Raw genomic sequence first — 17699 nt, forward strand, 5'->3', positions numbered from 1 at the left:
TTGTTTTATATGTTGAGTAGACGCTATTATTTCCAAGTGAAATATATTATGCCTTTATGTCTTCTGTACAAGAAAATTGCTTTTGGTTGGATTTTGTAAACCAGCTTCAATTTTATTTCAGAATGTAATAGACTGTCATATACATTAAACTGTATATAAGTGCTCCTCAGTTGTGGTTTCTTTGCAAGTGGGAAATTCCTTTAAAATAAAGTACATTTAAAGTTTGAATGGTTCCTGGATAAATGTCAAGAATTTTACAAAGCAAATGGCTAGCAGGCTTCTATTTTAAAAATATATATATATGAATGGGAATTCAGCATCTTTTGGGTCACAGGAAGGTTATTGTTTCCTTTCTTTTATAGGGAAAAAAGGCTACTACAAAGGGAAAATATATTAGACAGGATGGTTAGTCTTGATGGTTGTCTTAATTTCCTACTTACCCATCTTGCAAGAACTTGCAAACTGCTGAATATGAATTAAATTGCTCTGTTAAAGAAACTGTGCATTAACACACTTAGAATTAGAAAAACAGCATTGGAGGGGACCTTGGAGGTCTTCTAGTCCAACCCCCTGCTCAGGCAGGAACAGAATGGTTGCTTTGCATTTGCAATTTTTATCATATGCAATTATAGTAGTAAGATTTGCGGATAGAAACGTGCATATATGAGGCCTACAGTGGCCATGTTTTACAGCTGATAATTCATGATAATTGATAGCATTGGAGCCCTTCCTGGATTTTGTATAGATAGATCTAAATCTAAATTCATTATTTTAAAGTTAGTTGAAAGAATAAGTGTATGGCAAGATAATTTCAATGATGCTCAGAGGTACTAAGCCAGTGGTGGCTAACCTTTTTGGGCTCCCGTGTTGAAAATTGCATGTGCGCATGCGTGCCAGCACCCAGAAGGCAATGGGCCCTGCCCCCATGCATGTGCATGCAACACCCCCTCCCCGCATGCCTGCACCTGCACTGTGCATGCACGTGTCTCCCAGCTGATTTTTGGCCAGCCTGAGGCTCAGGGAAAGCCTCTGCAGCCTCAGGATGCTGAAAGATGGGATTTCTGGAAATACCGGAAGTGCCCATTTTCAGCCTCCGGGGAGCCTCTGGAGCCCAGGGAAGGGTGTTTTCGCCTTCCCAGGGGCTCGAGGGAAGCCTCTGCGGCCTTTGGAGGCCAAAAAAATGGGCCTGTTTTGCGTCCCCGAATTAATGGCTCCGTGTGCCACCCATGGTACGCGTGCCATAGGTTCGCCATCACTGTACTAAGTGAAAGTTAAACTAAAACTATCCAGAGACAGATTTCTTTTTTGGGAAAAGCAGAGCAGAGGCTGTTGTGTGCCATCCAGAGTTGCTTTTATTAAGACAGGAGGCTATATAAATTTGATTAATAAATAGCACTGGGTTAAATTGACATTAGTTAAGATGAGCATTTGGAAAATTGCTTTTTTACTCCAGCATAGTTAAGGCAAAATAAGATGGTCTCAAAAATGGCTTTGTTTCTGCTACTAGCCATGGCAGTCAAATGCCTGGGGCCTAGTTTATGGCTGGGGATAATGGGAGTGGAAGCCAACCTATCTGAAAACACCCAGTTCAATGGATGTAGTGCCCAGTTCAATGAAAGACAAGTAATGCCACTCTCTCCTTTGGAATTCTTTTAGGGGCCACCAGGTTCCTTTGACTTCTTGTTGTTGATGATGGCAGATATCAGGAATGACATTGCTGAGCTGCAAGAGAAGGTCTTTGGACATAGGACTCATTCATCAGCAGAGGAGTTTCCACTACCTCAGGAATTTGCTAACTACCAGGATGTGGACGTTGGATCTGGAGAAGACTATAAACAGAGGACTATACCAGAAGACTCCAGAATATCTGAAGAAGGCAATCATTAAAAAAAGGACCTCTGCTTTGGAAAGAGTGAGAAGGGGTTGAGTTATGATCCACAGGTCACTTAAGCCAGCTTATTTGCACACACCCCAGCTTAGCAGTAGAAAAACCAATGGTTGGTCAGATCATGTGTCGGGAGAGTTACTACATTCCTTTCCCTAAACATTATGGCCCAGACAAACAATGAGGCAAGGTAGGTTATTCATGATGCTATATCAAAATCTTGCCTTGCAGTTTCTTCTTGTACCAAAGAGATTTCTGGCTTTTTTGCCTCTCAGGGTGCTTGGGAATTTTATATGGAACTTATTGGGGTACTTTTAAGCTTATTTTTATTACCTGCCACGCTTCCCAATCTGAAGAAGCCCTACAAGAAGATTAACATATGACGGTACCTTGGTACTCACCATCAATTCATTCTGGGAAGTGCAATGTGTACCAAAAAAGGATGAGTCCCAAAGAAACCACATGATTACTATGTGATCCTTTGTTTTGGGAAGAACTTTCTGTCTCTCCCTTTTCCTAGGTCAGTGACTTTCCCAGCATGGCTGACTTCCTATCTGTTTCTCACAGCCTCTTCTATTGCATGCATCGAGTTCTAGAACAGTTTCACATCAAAATGTATTGACTCTCAAATTCGATGAGTTTTGAAGCAGTCAAGTACCAAGGTACCACTATAGTGCCTTTCCTTCGGATTTAATGAAAGTGTAGGAAGCAGGAACTGGAGAGTTGATTGTACAATGGAACACCCATCAGAAGAACAGGACAAAGTCATCTTAATTCAGAACTTTCTTACAACAGACAATCAGGTGCCTCTCAGGTGCCCACAAAAAAAGAGACAGAAAAGTGCCTTTTCTACCAATCTTCCCATGAAGACATAATGGCCTCAATTGGGTAACATTTCATCTCCATCATGAACATCTTTGATGGTTCTGTTTTCCACGGACCTATCTAATATTCCTTCAAAGACACCCAAGCGAGTGGCTATTACTATTTCTTGTCGGATTAGACATATGAATTTTATCAAAATTGACCTATAAAAATTTCATTGGAAATTCTTTTTTCCTTGGAGAAAAAAAAAGGGGTTTTTATCAAATTGAATGAGAACTAACAGCAACAGAAAAGTGGCAGAATCTTTCAGCAGCGCACGAGTGATTATCACGCAAAGGAAATCTTTGTAACTAGAACGTCTCACTGAAAATTGCACATTTGAATGTTTTCTCTAGAAAAGCATAATCTTCCTTTTATGTGGAAACCACAAAAGCTGCTCCGCTATAAAGAAAGCTTCTGGGTCGGCATTTGCCTTAGTATGCAAGAATTGTTGAGTTGGAGCACTCAATCATTCAATCCCTCACTGATGCTTGAGGGACTAGAGCTAGTCCCCATTTATGACTATAATGGAGCCTGCCCGTTACAGTCATAAGTCATGAGGGCCATAAAGCAGACCACCCACATCACTGATCAGATTCTAAGATCTTTTTTTGCAGTGGTCTTTCAGTGAACATGTCAGGATTCTGGCAGTTACTCCAATTAAATCATGAGCCTCAAGCCACGCTCCCAAAACTAAAAAGGATTTATTTGAAGTTAACATTCTACGTCCAGCATTTACCTGGGCATAGCCAACTCTGAGATATGTAATTCACTGTCCACCCTTGATCCTGCTTTCCCCCACACCCCTCTCCAATGAAAAACGTCCATAGCCAAGAGTCATCAATCATACTCTCGAATTAGATTTTTGTGGGGTAGAAGCTTCAGTCATCTAATCAGTCTTTGAAGAAAATATGAATGGAATGTACTTTAAATTCCACACTGCTGCCTGCTCTTTGAAACTCTCACCCGCGTTCTTTCTGTTGTCAACTATAAAATGTGTATACAAAATGTTTTATGAGTTGACATATGTGATGGTTAAGCTATGGGGCATTTCTGTCCCAAAGCAGAAGTAAAATAAAAATTCAGCAAAAAAAAAAAAAAAGTTGAAAATCATGGTCATGTGACCATGGGACACGTCAAACAGCCATAAATGTGGGCCAGTTGCCAAACACCAATGCCAATGCATCAGGTGACCATGGGAGGTCAGCTGTCAGAACCAGGTTTATCTGCATCATGCAATAGATTAACATCACAATAGGGGCAATCTTACATCTGTAACAGCAAATGTTCTGAAAGAGGCAAGGTTGCTCCAGATACATCAGTGTAACTCTTGAGGCAAAGAAACCTAGATGCTGGCTATAGTACTGTGGCTGAAACAGTTTGTAGATTGCACTGTTGAAAAGTTGTACTCTATTTTAAACATGCACTGATAATGTATAAAGTTATATAAATATTTTATTGTCCAACACTTTTTCTTCTGTTTGAATTTGACTCTTCCTTCTTCTCCAGAGAGGTTTATCTTAGTTGTATGCACCTGAACATAGAACCAGGTGCAAAAGAAGATTTAAACATTTACCTGCAAAATATCCTCATTTGTGGATAGTCTGAAGTGGTATTTTCAAACCTCATAACTTGCAAATGGGTCATTCTGTAATTAACTCAGTGTTTCTCCTTGTAATAGTGCCGCAAGACGAGTCCTTCCCAGTTGCCTCTGGTATCTTAATCATTATGTCTCCTGTTAGTGGCACCTGATGAGGGAAAGTCTTTAACTGGAGTTCCGCTGTCCACCCTTGCTTCCTACTGGCTGTAGGAAGAATTGTAAGGAAGAGTTCAACAGTACTATACTATACAGTACAACAATGAACCAGTTGAATTAGAGGTCTGGAATTTTATTGGGAAATTGATGGGAACATGATATAAAGCCAGAATTCGAATGGAAAGATTATGTATGTATATGGAATCAAGCCCTCTTGGTTGCCGTAGCAGTTAAACGCATGCTCTGTTTAAATCATGCCATTGCTATTTTATTAATGCCAATTTAATCAACTATTTGTAACACTATAATGAGACAATCACAGGTATATTTTTGCTCTCTCTTTTTAAGCTGTAGTTTAACAAATCTGCACTAAAACAGTGGCTGGGTAGAAAACGCTTTTTAAAACTGCTGCCGCAAGGATGCTATGCAATGCGAAGGCCAAATTCCATGAGAAATAATGGGAAATAATTTTGCTTCCCCAAAAAGAGAGGGATCCACTCAACATTTCTGCCAATGGAGAAGCCTGTGTATTTATAGAAAGCTCTGTGGTTTAGATGCGTTGTTGGAAGGGTGTGTTAATTAATACAACAGTACAAACTGGTAAGACGTGGAGTTTAGGAAGTCTTGACAAACTTTTTCAGCTCATTGGCATACCCTAAAGTTAGACACCATTCATTTCTTTCAGGAGACCATATTTAAAAGCCAAAAAGGAGACTAATATGATCGCATCTTTCCATTTGGCACTTTGATTGGAATGACACAAGAAGTGCTTGGAAAACCCAGCTCCTCTGTTATAATCTTTTCCTTTTCTACCCTGTTTCCCTGAAAATAAGACCTATCCTAAAAATAAGACTTAGCATGTTTTAGCATGTGCACCTAATATAAACCCTCCCCCCAAAATAAGCCCTACTTAAGAGCCTGCAGCACCACCTGCCCACTCCGTCTGGTTGCTCATGGTGATGCGGCCACAAGGTGACACTGGGGGGGGAGCTACCCCATGTGCCCCGCACCACCTTACCTCATGGCCCCCACAGCCAGGCCATCCACACCCCGACATCTGCCTTGCAGCCATGTGCAGCAGGAGCCCATGTGGTCGCCGGCCCACTTTTGCTTGCTCATGGCCACAGTGGAGCAAAAGGCCAAGTGGTATGTTGGTGTGAGACAGATGTCAGGGTGTGGATGGCCTGGCTGTGGGAGCCCTGAGGTAAGCCAGTGTGGGGTGCATGAGGCTGCTCCAACCCCCCACTTTGTGGTGGCGGCACTGGTGCACTGCATGGCCTCCTGCCCCACCACGAACAAGGAGAAGTGGGCTCCTGTACATGGAAAAAGAATACGACAACCCTCCCTGAAAATAAGCCCTAGTGCTTATTTTGGGTCCCAAAAGAAAATAAGACCCCATCTTATTTTGTGGGAAACACAAGTAAAATTGCTCTGTAAATATAATTATTGTTATTCAAAGCTGATAATTGCATGGAAGGGTTCACCCCAAGAATGGCTGAAGTCTAAAACTTTTGCCTAGATTCCCTGAGTTCACAGGCACCTCCTGCCCAATTCAGGTAAATACAGGTAGTCTGCAACTTATGACTACAATGGGAACCAGAATTTCCATTGCTAAACAAGGTTAGTTTTTAAATGAATCGCACCTGATTTTATGACCTTTTTTGGCACAAATTCAGCTCCCCGCTCCTCCCGGTTGAGTTTGCTTGTTGAAATCTGGTTTGGGAAGGTCACAAATGGCATTCACAAGACCCAGTGATGCAGCAACCATTATAAATACATGCCGGTTGCCAAGTGCCTGAATTTTGATCATATGACCATGGGGATGGCTGTAAGTGCAAGGACTGGCTGTAAGTCATTTTTTTCAATGCTGCTATAACTTTGAACCATTGCTAAGAAAATAGTTGCAAGTCAAGGACTACCTGTAGGATCACAGCCTCAAGGTTTACACATGGTCGTTTCCCACAATAAAATAAAATCTGGCAATTTCTTCAAGTACAAACATTAAAGCTTTTTTGTTTGATATTTTATTATTTGGCACAGAATACAAATATGGGTAATTAGAAGCAGAGACTTAACTATAACTTTACTGATTAATCAATTGACCATTTCAAAGCAATGAGCATCTGCCACAAGTTAAGTATTAGTAGTGAAAGAAGAGGAAAAAGACAAAGTAATAGTTTCCATTTGAGTAATCTCTTCAGATTTTAAAGCGATCTCACTGCCTTTAATCTGATGAATAAATTCTCTCACAGAATCCTCATGTCAATGAGTGAGTGATTTTAGGGCAAAACAAATTGACCATAAATTTCTAGGATTATATGCTATCATTTTTTCAGATGTTTTATAGCAAACCAAAGGAGCTAAGTATTGTGTCTTTGTACACATGTAGAAACATATGTAATACATTATTATTTATACGAATTATATGAAATACTAAAAATGTATAAAACTGTAATTATGCAATATATTTGCAAATAAAGAGGAATATTTTTTTAATGGTGGTGTTGACTCTCGATATCTTTTTTTTCTGGCTGCTTCTTTTTACAAAGCCTTTAAAGAGACGGTGACTTCACTGAACAGCAGCAGAGAGTTCAAATGGCTAATAAACTTATCTCTGACTAAAGAAATAGTACAAGCTTTTCCTTAGAGTTTCAAACATAGAGGTTTACATTTGCCTTGGTAACAACCAAAAACAACAAGACATAGCCATTTTCTCTGAGGAAATCCACCATCACCATCCATTATTATTCCAGGTAAAGTTCAGGGAAAGTGGTGCAATTTATTTTCATCAATGTTTCCTGATGCAAGCCACAAGCGGTAGGTAATTCCTGCAGCTAAAAAGGGTGTTGTACCTGTTCTCCAATTATTTTTTAAAAATCTTACCTTGTGGGTGAACATACCTAAACTCCTTCTTCCTCCATTTCCCCCCACAACAGTCCTGTGTGATTGTTCTATCCCTACTACACATTAGCAGCTCAACATGCAGCTAAACCCTATCCTCCAATAAAACAGACCACATGCGTAGATCTGAATGCTTCATTGAAAGAACAGGATATGGTGAAACTGGAGAAAATAGGGATACATACAATGAGAACCAAATACAAGATAGGCAGTATTGAGTTACTGCAGAACATATCAATAAATACAAGTACTTTAAATCCCACCAACCGATGCTCTCTGTGTGGATGTGGGTTCGTCCTTGGATGACCATGTGCCACAGATTAAGATGGGTTCTTCTTTGTACTTCAGCCTTCTCCAAATGCTAAATGAAATGGAGACTGGCATCCCAGCATGCACTTTGTTTGAGAGTGTGGGCTGATGGGTAAAATGGGTTGGGTCAGCTTCAAACAATATACTTGATATTTTGTCTCTCAGGCCATTAGATGGAGTGGACAGCAACAACAGTATATACAGTTATATGGTGTGGCATGACGGGTGAATTGGGCTGGGAGAGTGACTGGACCAAAGTCATTCAGATATCTTTGATGCCAAAGGCAAGAGTAGAAATCACAAGTCTATTCTGATGCTGTAACTACTAGAGCAAATGTGCTGTCCATTCACTCATTCACTCGCTCACTTGGATTTAAATGCCATTACAGTCCACTAAGACTCAAAAAAAAAAAAACCTTCAAATGACCACAACAAGTTCAACAGGTTCAAAATATCAACCAGTTTTGTAGGTCAACCCAAACCCAAAGAGAACCAAAGATGACTGGTGGCTGGAGTCACGTGGCTTTCATACCTGCTGTGCTGGTTAGACAGTATATTGTTAGTTTATGAGAGCTGCCCCCTTAAGGGAATGCTTCATGGGAAATGTAGTTAATGCCTCTTGGGAGATGTAGTTCATGCCATGTGGTCACATTTGTAATCCTGATTGGTCACTGAATTGATCTCTGGTTGGGCTGGGGAAATTTTTGGGCATTCTTACCTGGACTCCAGCATCATGCTGGAGTTTTCCTTTGCTATAACACTATGGGATGAAGATAACCATCTTTTCACACTATTGAGGCACCTATTGAGACAAAGATTGGACATTAGATGAATCTCAACATAACTGTGAGTTATACTTTGAGGATACCTAATAAAATCCAATAAATTAACTTTGCGTGGAAGCCTTTGTAGTGTTGGACTGCTGGTCCCTAGCTCCTTAAAGCATTCAGGATCATGGGGCAAGAAACCTGCAATTTTCATTTTGCTAAGATTGAATCTGAACCAATTATTCCCCATCTCCAAACCCCAAGAGCCTTCAAGTGCTGGAATAGGAAATCGATCACATCTGTTTCTTCGCCATGGATACCAATGCCACTGTACTAATGGATTACCTCTCCCAGTGACTTCACAAACTGTATAATAATAATCAAGTAATCAAGAAGGGCAAGGGTTTGAGTCATGTGATCTATATACTGTGGCCTTAGAGCATGACCGCCTCCATCACGCCAATGTGAACCGGAACTTCTTCAGGAAATAGAAGAACCATTGTGAAATAGTGTATACCACTTTTAAGCCTCAGAGACAGTCAAAGAGAATACTAATGGAATCAAAAGCCATTGAGAGATCCACCAGGACCAAAATGAGGAGCCTCTTTGGCACAGTGGTTAGAGTGCAGTACTGCAAGCTACTTCTGCTGACTGCCAGCTGCCTACAGTTTGGCAGTTCAAATCCTACCAGGCTCAAGGTTGACTCAGCCTTCCATCCTTCTCAGGTGGGTAAAATGAGGACCCAAATTGTTGGGGGCAATAGGCTGACTCTGTAAACTGCTTAGAGAGGGCTGTAAAGCACTATAAAGCAGTATATAAATCTAAGTGCTATTGCCAAAAGAGTTGCAATTCCCCATGCCCAGATGACTACCCATGGTGGAATTGGTCAGTCACATATTCCCACATGTAATAGAAGGAAAACTGTCAAGAATGCTTCTCACCAGACTCTCTAATTCCATTATAAAAGTTCATCACCCCTTAGTTTTTGCTCTTTCCCCTTCCTCTTATCTTAGTGTAATCACTAGATATGTCGCCCCAAAGGTGCTTTTTCAGGAGGCAACTGGACTTCCTTGTTTTTTTCTTTTGAAGATGTTTTGCTTCTCATCCAAGAAGTTTCTTCAGCTCTGACAGGATAGTGGGGGATGGAAGAGCTGAACAAGCTATCCTGTCAGAGCTGAAGAAGCTTCTTGGATGAGAAGCAAAACATCTTCAAAAGAAAAATACAAAGAAAGTCCAGTTGCCTCCTGAAAAAGAACCTTTGACCTGGATGACAGAATCTCTACAGATCACTAGATATGTTGCAGATAGAGTTCACGATGAGACCTGAAGCCTTTTATGAGATAAATAAAATCCTATATAAGAACAAGCCTGGATTTCACGTAGGTCATCTTTTGTTAAGGACTGTAGGATTTTCTAAGGCCATGAAAGAGAATACAGTATTGGAGGGCTTCAACCGATAGTATCAAGATCAAATGAAACAATAGTACCCTCTATGTTGCACTGATCAGACCACATCTGGATTATGTGTAGTTCTAGTTGCCACAATACAAAAAGGACGTTGAGGAACTGGAAAATGCAGAGAAAAGTGACATGGATGATAAGAGGCTTGGAGGCTAAAACCTATGAAAGAGGTTAAAGGAAATTGATATATTTAGCCTCAAAAGGAGAAGGCTAAAGGGAGACGTGAAAACAGTCTTCCAATACAAGATTTATTTTCCATAGCAGTCAAGGATAAGATAAGAACCATTGGGAGGAAGCTTGACACAAATTTAAACTTGAAATAAAGAGAAATTTCCTGATGGAGCTATTAAGCAGTAAAATAGCCTGTCTCCTAAAATGTGTGTATTCTGTCACAGGAGATTTTCAGTATGAGATTAGACAGCTCTTTGTCTGGGATGGTATGAAGATTCTGGTTCTAGGCAGGGGGTTGGATTAGAAAACCTCCAAAATTTCTTCCACTCTTATGATTCTGTGAAATGCAATCCAACTGCATCTAATGGAAACCAACTCATTTCCCATTGGGGAACATGTACTGCCTGATTTCTAAATGTTTTTAAAATGTGTCAAAGGAAAGTGGCCTGGGTTCAAAGAAAGAAATTGGTTATCAGCATTTTGGAGTGGCATACACCTTACTCCTGCCCAAAGCGTTGGTTCAGCTCCCAGGAAGAAGAAGCCAATCATCTTAACAGAATAACAGAGTTGGAAGGGACCTTGGAGGGCTTCTAGTCCAACCCCATGCTTAGGCAGGAAACCTTATCCCGTTCCAGACAAATGAATGTCCAGTCTCATCATGAAAACCTCCAGGGATGGATCACCTACAACTTCTGGAGGCAAGTTGTTCCACTGATTAATTGTTTTCACTTTCAGGAAATTTCTCCTTAATTCTAGGTTGCTCCTCCCCTTGATCAGTTTCCATCAGTTGCTTTTTGTCCTGCCTTCAGGTGCTTTGGAGAACAGATGGACCCAGGGGTGGGGTTCAAATTTTTTAACACCCGGTTCTGTGAGCGTGGCTTAGTTGGTGGGCGTGGCTTGGTGGTCATGTGACTGGCTGGGTGTGGCCAACTCAATATCGCTTACATTGAGGCATGCATCTCCTTGTCTGGCCTCTCATGATTGTGGGAATGCTGCAACAGTCGTAAGTGTGAAAAATGGTCATAAGTCACTTTTTTCAGTGCCATTGTAACTTTGAATGGTCACTCCGCACAAGCAAAGTACCAGCAAAGGAGGGAAAAAAAACTCCAGAGAGGAAGTCTCCTGAGACAGGAAGTCTAGTCCTGCCAAGAATGTAATAAGGGTTAATGGAGAGGCAGTTTCTGTAAGCAACACCAGAATGTTTCCTTCCTGCCTTCCTGACAGGATTAGCCCTGTAATTTCTTCTAACAACCAGTTCTCCGAACTGCTTAGAATGTTAACAACCAGTGCTAGCGAATAGGTGCGAACTGGTAGAATCCCACCCCTGGATGAACCCTCTTTTCTTTGGGGCAGCACCTCTAATATTGGAAGACTGCTATCATGTCTCCCCTGGTCCTTCTTTTCATTAGATTGCTACCGTTCTTTGTATGTTTTAGCCTCCAGCCCTCTACTCATCTTTGTCACTCTTGTCTTCACTCTTTTCTGAGTATCAACATCTGGATGCATCCTAGAATTTTTTTTTTCCTCACTTCAGATGTGTTGTAACTTTAGGACTGAGAATGTTCTCAACTTGTATGTTGTTCCTCTTTCTTAGGTGATAAATCTGATGAGAAGAGTCAAATGGTGGATAAATCAGAATTCCCCATATGGCTTTTGGATCCACTACCAACTGTTCTGCTGGATCGACTATCCCAACTATTAAACCCTAATCGTTTCTCGATTGGAAGAATCCAAAATAAATTCTAGGAGAGTTTTGCTTGGGTTCCATGCATGGGTGATTAATACATTCCATCACATTGAATTAAAGGCATCTGAGGTGATTGTTCTTGGCTACTTAAATATTTCATTATTTATTGTAAAGTGGTCTGATTCACTGGACCTGCATTGCATCTTGTTTTCTTTCACTTGACAGTTGTAGTTGTTTTCGAGCTATGATACACTGCTAATCTTCCACTTAAAAGAGAAGGGGGTATCCGATTCAAATAGAAAAATCCGCTTATTTCAGACACATTCTGGCTTGCAGACACTTAAGCCAAGAATACACTGAGTGGCCTCAAACAAATGATTTCTCAATAGAGCCTTTTAAGCATCTGTTGTTTTTATCTGCTTTATGTGACATTCGTCTTAAAAACAACTGCAGTATTATGAGTAGCAGGCATCCCAACATCTTTAGATGTGCTTGATTAAGGCCCTGTTCTGGTGCCATTTGCAGAAGAAATTGGCTTTTTTTTTTAATCCTTATGGGCTTTGTCATGTTTATACACCAGTGAAGCTCTTAGTAAATGTTCTAAGGAACTTCCATTTTGTCACAGGCTGAAAGGATTAAAACAAGCAAACATGTTTTTCAAACTAAACCCTTCCATGGGTTTTTGCTTCATATTATAATAATCCATTGAAATTATCCCCAGGAAAGTGTGTGTAAAAAAAAAGTCTGTTCTAAAAACATCAGTATTGCCAATTTGCTGATGACATACCCAGATTCATAGTACAGGTAGTCCTTGATTTATGACCATTCATTTGAAAACTGTCAAGCCCCATGGAAATCAGGAGATCCAGGCAATTCAAATGGATATAAAGATTTATTGCAAGCGTAAGCTCTCTACAAAAGCCCGAGCTACTAAGGGTCAAAGCAATTTGGTGATAGATAAGGAAATCAAGGTGGGCTGGACTTAGATCTCTTGTGGGTTTGAAGGGACTCATGACTAATGACGCCTTTGACCTCTCCCTTAGGCTCAGCCTGGTCATCTTCTACAAAAATTGTTCCAAGTTATGATGATGCTAAACAAAAGCGACTTCTAACTGGTCCTTGCTTTTATGACCATTGCAGCGTCCCCCTGGTCATGTGATCAGAATTCAGGCAACTTGGCAACTGGGATATATCGAGGACAGTCCCAGTGTTCCAGGTTCACATGATTGTGATCTACAGTCTTCCCAGATGCCTTCTGACAAGCAAAGGCAATGAAGGAAGCCCGTTTCGCTTAACATTCGTGTGATTCACTTAATGAACCTTGCAAAAAAGGACATAAAATTGGGCGCAACTCACTTAACATCCATATTGCTTAGCAACCAGTTGTGGTTGTAAGTCAAGGACTACCTGTAGTCACCAGGCAGTCTGAGTTTGGCTAATGCTAAGAGGAATGGCAGAGAACTTTATTGCTTGCTTATTTGCTGTTTTCTAGTCAACCATAACTCTCCCTCGTTTCTTGGGAGACCATTTTGGATAAGTCACTTTCCAAAGATTCCGCCCTCACTCTGGAGAAATAGAACACAACGTTTGTGTTTTCATTTAGAGCGAGACAATGCTGTGCCACACAATGCAATCTGGCTGTGCCTTCCAAGTACCCCTTGCAGAACCACATGTGTTGATGATTTTCCTTTTGAAAGCAATGCTGATGCTGCAGCCGCTGGATTAGATGTGGGCTATTTAAAAAAGCAAATAGTTGGGAAGCATTTCAGAAAGAAAATAGCTTCTTCTTCAAGCTCTCCAAGTTATGTGTAAACTCTTTGCAGATTTCTGTCACCTCTCATTAACTTTTAAACCCGCTGAGACTTCGTCTTCTGGCCCAGGGATTGCAGCCAAATGTTTGACTTTAGGAGATGCTAAGAGCATCTTCTAATGCAGTACGCGCCCCAAGACAGATTCTATCATCATAGGTCAGCTCCCAGCATCTCTCTCTTCCTCCCAGACGAACTTCTTTTCAACCAGGTATTTTCTTTTTCAAGGCACTACGGCCCACCTTGTGGTAAAACTTCTCAGGGTCTAGATCAGTGGTGGAATTCAAATTGTTTTACCACTGGTTCGGTGGGCGTGGCTTGGTGGGCGTGTTCTCACTGGCGGAGGGTTGCAGGAGGCCATCCAGGCCAAAAACAGGGCTAGGGAGGGCCACGCAAGGCCCTCCTGTGCTCCATTTTGGCTGGCAGAGGCACCTCAGGCTGGTCCTTTACTGTTTCCAGGGCAGCCCCGTAAGTCAGGCCTAAGCACCCCGTGGATCCGGCCCACACGCCTTGAGTTTGACACCCCTGATCTAAGCCTTCTCTTGCTACAGAAATTTAACCACTGTTTTTGTCCCATGGGTCTTTGGAGAAAACACGTTGTAAAAACTATGAGTCCATCGTGAAGAAAGGCTATCTCTTGCTTTGTTACATGTTCTTTCAATGCGATACACAGAAAAAAGATCCCTCTGCAGATGTAGAGACCACACTCAAGCAGATATGGGATATGAGAGGCCCTCTCTCAAATCCCTTCTAGTTGGGGCTTTTAAAGCTATCACCTGCACATTAGACATGGCCTGGGAATCCTTTAGCAGCCAGTGCAATTCCTTTAAACTGGTGCATTGGGATTTCTAAATAATATTGTGGTGTTTTTTTTCTGAACTAGCAGCTGCTGTGACGTCTTCAGGAGCTAAGAACACAATGCAGTTATAAGAGAGGAAGGTGAAAGTATTGGAATAGTTAAAGGGTTGGATCTTCCCTGTGAGTGAGATGAGCAGTCTCTAAATATGAGAAACAAACAAACAAGCAAACAAACCAGGGAGACCATATCCATAGTCTATTCTCAATCACAGAAGCTTACTAAGTAACTTGGAGTCAATCATTCTCTCTCAGCCCATCCTACAGAAGTGTGGCGCCTCAGTGGCTTTATGACACTGGAGATGATCTCTGCTCCAGCGGTTCGAGTCCTAGCATTGCATGTTGGGGTGAGTTCTTGTCACTGGCCTCAACTTCTGTCCTGTTGTGACCCGCTGGCAGCTGACAGAGATGACTGCAGAGTCAGACAGTAGTGAGGAAATTGGGGAGGAACCTGAGCCAAGTCTGGAGGCTGAGGAAGATCCGGAGGAGGGCGCTGCATCGGGGGCAGAGTTGGGGCCAGGACAGGCTGGCAGTCAGCAGCTGCCTTCAGGTCCAGACAGCAGTGATGCAGGGGAGTTTATGGAACCAGTTCACAGCCTGCGCATGCATAGAGCTAGCAGAAGACCAGAACGATTGAGGAAGTAGGGTGATTCAGGAGTAAGGCCACACCTCAGAAATGATTGACTCCTCCCATAGGACATAAAAGAGGAGCGAACAGGATGTGAGCTTTTGCAGGAAGCAATTAGTTCATCTGGTCGATTCAAGCTTTGAAAAGTGCTGTTTGACTCTGTGCCAAGTTTCGCTTTGCCCTGTGTCTGGCAATTAGTTCTATGGCTACATTTCAGGTGTTTATAAACATCCCCCTGACAGATTGTTTGGCCGCTGTGAATGAACATAATTCACAGCTGTGGAAATAAAAGATGTTTTGGTCAGGATTAAGATTGTGTTTTATGCTTTCTAAGGGAGCCTAGGTCAGAACATGTCCACCTAACAGTTCGAAAGCTTGTTCTATGCAAATAGGTAAATAGGTACCACTTTGGTGGGGAAATGAGTTGGTGCTCCATGCAGGCAAGCAGATTCCTGCTAGCTTTGAGCCTTCCTGGCTGCAATGTCTGTTTGCGAGGTGGCTCCTGGGAGGGACGGGGCCTTGGATGAAAGAAGAGTGCTCATCTTTCTTTCTGATTCAAAGCCAGTTTACCCTCCTGTGGTAAACCCTGGGAAGCATATAAGCTTTTCCTACAAAAGAGCTGGTATCTTAACAGCCAAATGACTACTCTGTGATAGCACTGCGGTCTCCTGGCTCCTGTAACAATGCCATCCGTTAAAAATAACAGCCCATCCTACCTCGCAAGATTGTTATTGTGAGCTGGGACAACCACTCATGCTGCCTTGAGCTCCTGGAGGAAACACTGAATATAATTCTAATAAAGAAATAAATGAACAAAGATATAAATGCACACATCCCGAAAAAGCTAGCTGCCCATAGGAGGTGTTCCCATCAACTTCCCATATCTGCAAATGGTGGCAGCTGTAGAATGTCGTTATCTGTCAATCCTGGAGCATTTTTGTGTCTTCAAGAGAAGTTCAGAAAACTTAAACATTCTAATCTAATTCACAGGATATGTTTTTGGAGTGATGGAATGTTAGTCTGGAAAAGAAGGTGGAATATTCAATAAAGGAAGGGGAAAAGGTGAGTAATATCTTGGATTATTCTTTATTCTCTCATAACATCCTCCTCTGCTGCCAATATACATTAAAGGGAAAAGGAACAATCTTTCAGAGAATAGAAACATTGCACGTTTCCCAAATCACACAAATAAAAAAATCCATGGGGTGCACAAACTGAAAAGTCCAGTGGGAAATACAAAAGTAAATATGTGACAGAAATAGCGGGAAATTAAAGACATGTGTGATAATTAAAGTGCTATGTCACTTGAGAAAAATCTCTGTATTCTTTCTTTGTCAAAGGATTTGATCTTAACGCAGACATATTAAAAAGTTCAGATGTATGCGAGTGAAAAACCACCCACAGCAAAGAAAGTTCTGCTAAAAGGCACTTGAGGAAGAAGCGGTCTCAAATATATATATATATATATATAAGCATGAAAGCAAATGCAATATATGTAAAATGCAACAAAAATTATATTTATTTGTAGAGGAACATTGACCAGGCTCAAATTGTCCAGACACATTATGTGAAGACTCAGCTCCCTGGAAAAGGTTTTAATGCTGAGAAAGGTGGAAGAAGAAGGATAACCACCAACAATGTGAATAGACACAGTGGTGATAGATGCAACATTAGAAGACCCGAAGGACAAGATTAGGCCTAGATCATCAGGGAGAAAATTATCTATGCAGTTGCTAAGAGTTGAAATTGATTTGACGGCACCTAGTCAACCAAGCATAAAAAAAAAAACCATTCAGATTCCATGGATCTGAGATCCTGAATGCTAGTATTATCAAACAAGGAATACAACCTCTCAATCCATAACTGAATTCTGCAGGTTTTTATATATTTCTGTCATGTACATCCTTGGCTTCCCTTGCTTCAAGCCAAAAAGCCCCTAGTTGCTGCAACTTTTCTCCAGAGGGGAGTTGCTCTTGGACTACCCATCTCAAAAGCTTTTCCAACTCTTTGGTATCCTTTGGCCTTCCAAAACTGCATGGTGCCCCATAGACCGAGAGATTTCCAATCTTGGCAGCTTTAAGACGGATGGAGCTCAACTCCCGTGCTGGCTAGGAATTCTAGGAGTTGAAATCCACCCGTCTTACAGTTGCCAAGTTTGGAGATCTCTGCCCCAGACAGCCTCACCCTATCAAGTCATATAAGACCATTACGGGTAGACCTGGACTTAGAACTCAAAATTTATGTTGCTAAGTGAAACATTTGTTAATTGAGTTTTGCCCCATATTACGAGCTTTCTTGCCATAATTGTTAAGCAAATCATTGTTGTAAAGTTAGTAACACAGTTGTTAAGTGAATCTGGCTTCCCCATTGACTTTGCTTGTCTGAAGGTTGCAAAAGGGGAATCATATGACCATGGGGGGCACTGAAACCGTCATAAATATGAGTGAGTTGCCAAACATCTTGAATTTTGATCACATAGCCATGGGTCATAAGGATGAAAACTGGTCCTAAGTCCATTTTTTCAGTGCTGTCGTAGCTTTGGACAGTCACTAAATGAACTGTTGTAAGTCAAGGACTATCTGTGCTTTACTGGACATTCTAGTTTCA

At 41.4% G+C, this 17699-nt stretch overlaps 1 protein-coding gene across 4 annotated transcripts in view; it reads left to right on the forward strand.

The window, feature by feature from the left end:
* Positions 1 to 11953, forward strand: part of CCBE1 (collagen and calcium binding EGF domains 1) — a 193663-nt gene extending 181710 nt beyond the window's left edge. For 2 of the 4 annotated variants that reach the window (XM_087927441.1, XM_026715470.2), the window contains exon 11: positions 1657 to 7006. In XM_087927441.1, the coding sequence (XP_087783567.1) occupies positions 1657 to 1887 (231 nt within the window). In that variant the 3' untranslated portion in view covers positions 1888 to 7006. Of the gene's footprint in view, positions 1 to 1656; positions 7007 to 11708 lie in introns of those variants that run through there. The other 2 variants (XR_015742402.1, XM_087927442.1) reach the window with 2 other exon arrangements.
* The last annotated feature ends 5746 nt before the right edge of the window (positions 11954 to 17699 follow it).

Source organism: Pseudonaja textilis, chromosome 2, assembly GCF_049901715.1.
Source record: "Pseudonaja textilis isolate UNSWEBS1 chromosome 2, rPseTex1.2, whole genome shotgun sequence".
NCBI classification, from domain to species: domain Eukaryota; kingdom Metazoa; phylum Chordata; class Lepidosauria; order Squamata; family Elapidae; genus Pseudonaja; species Pseudonaja textilis.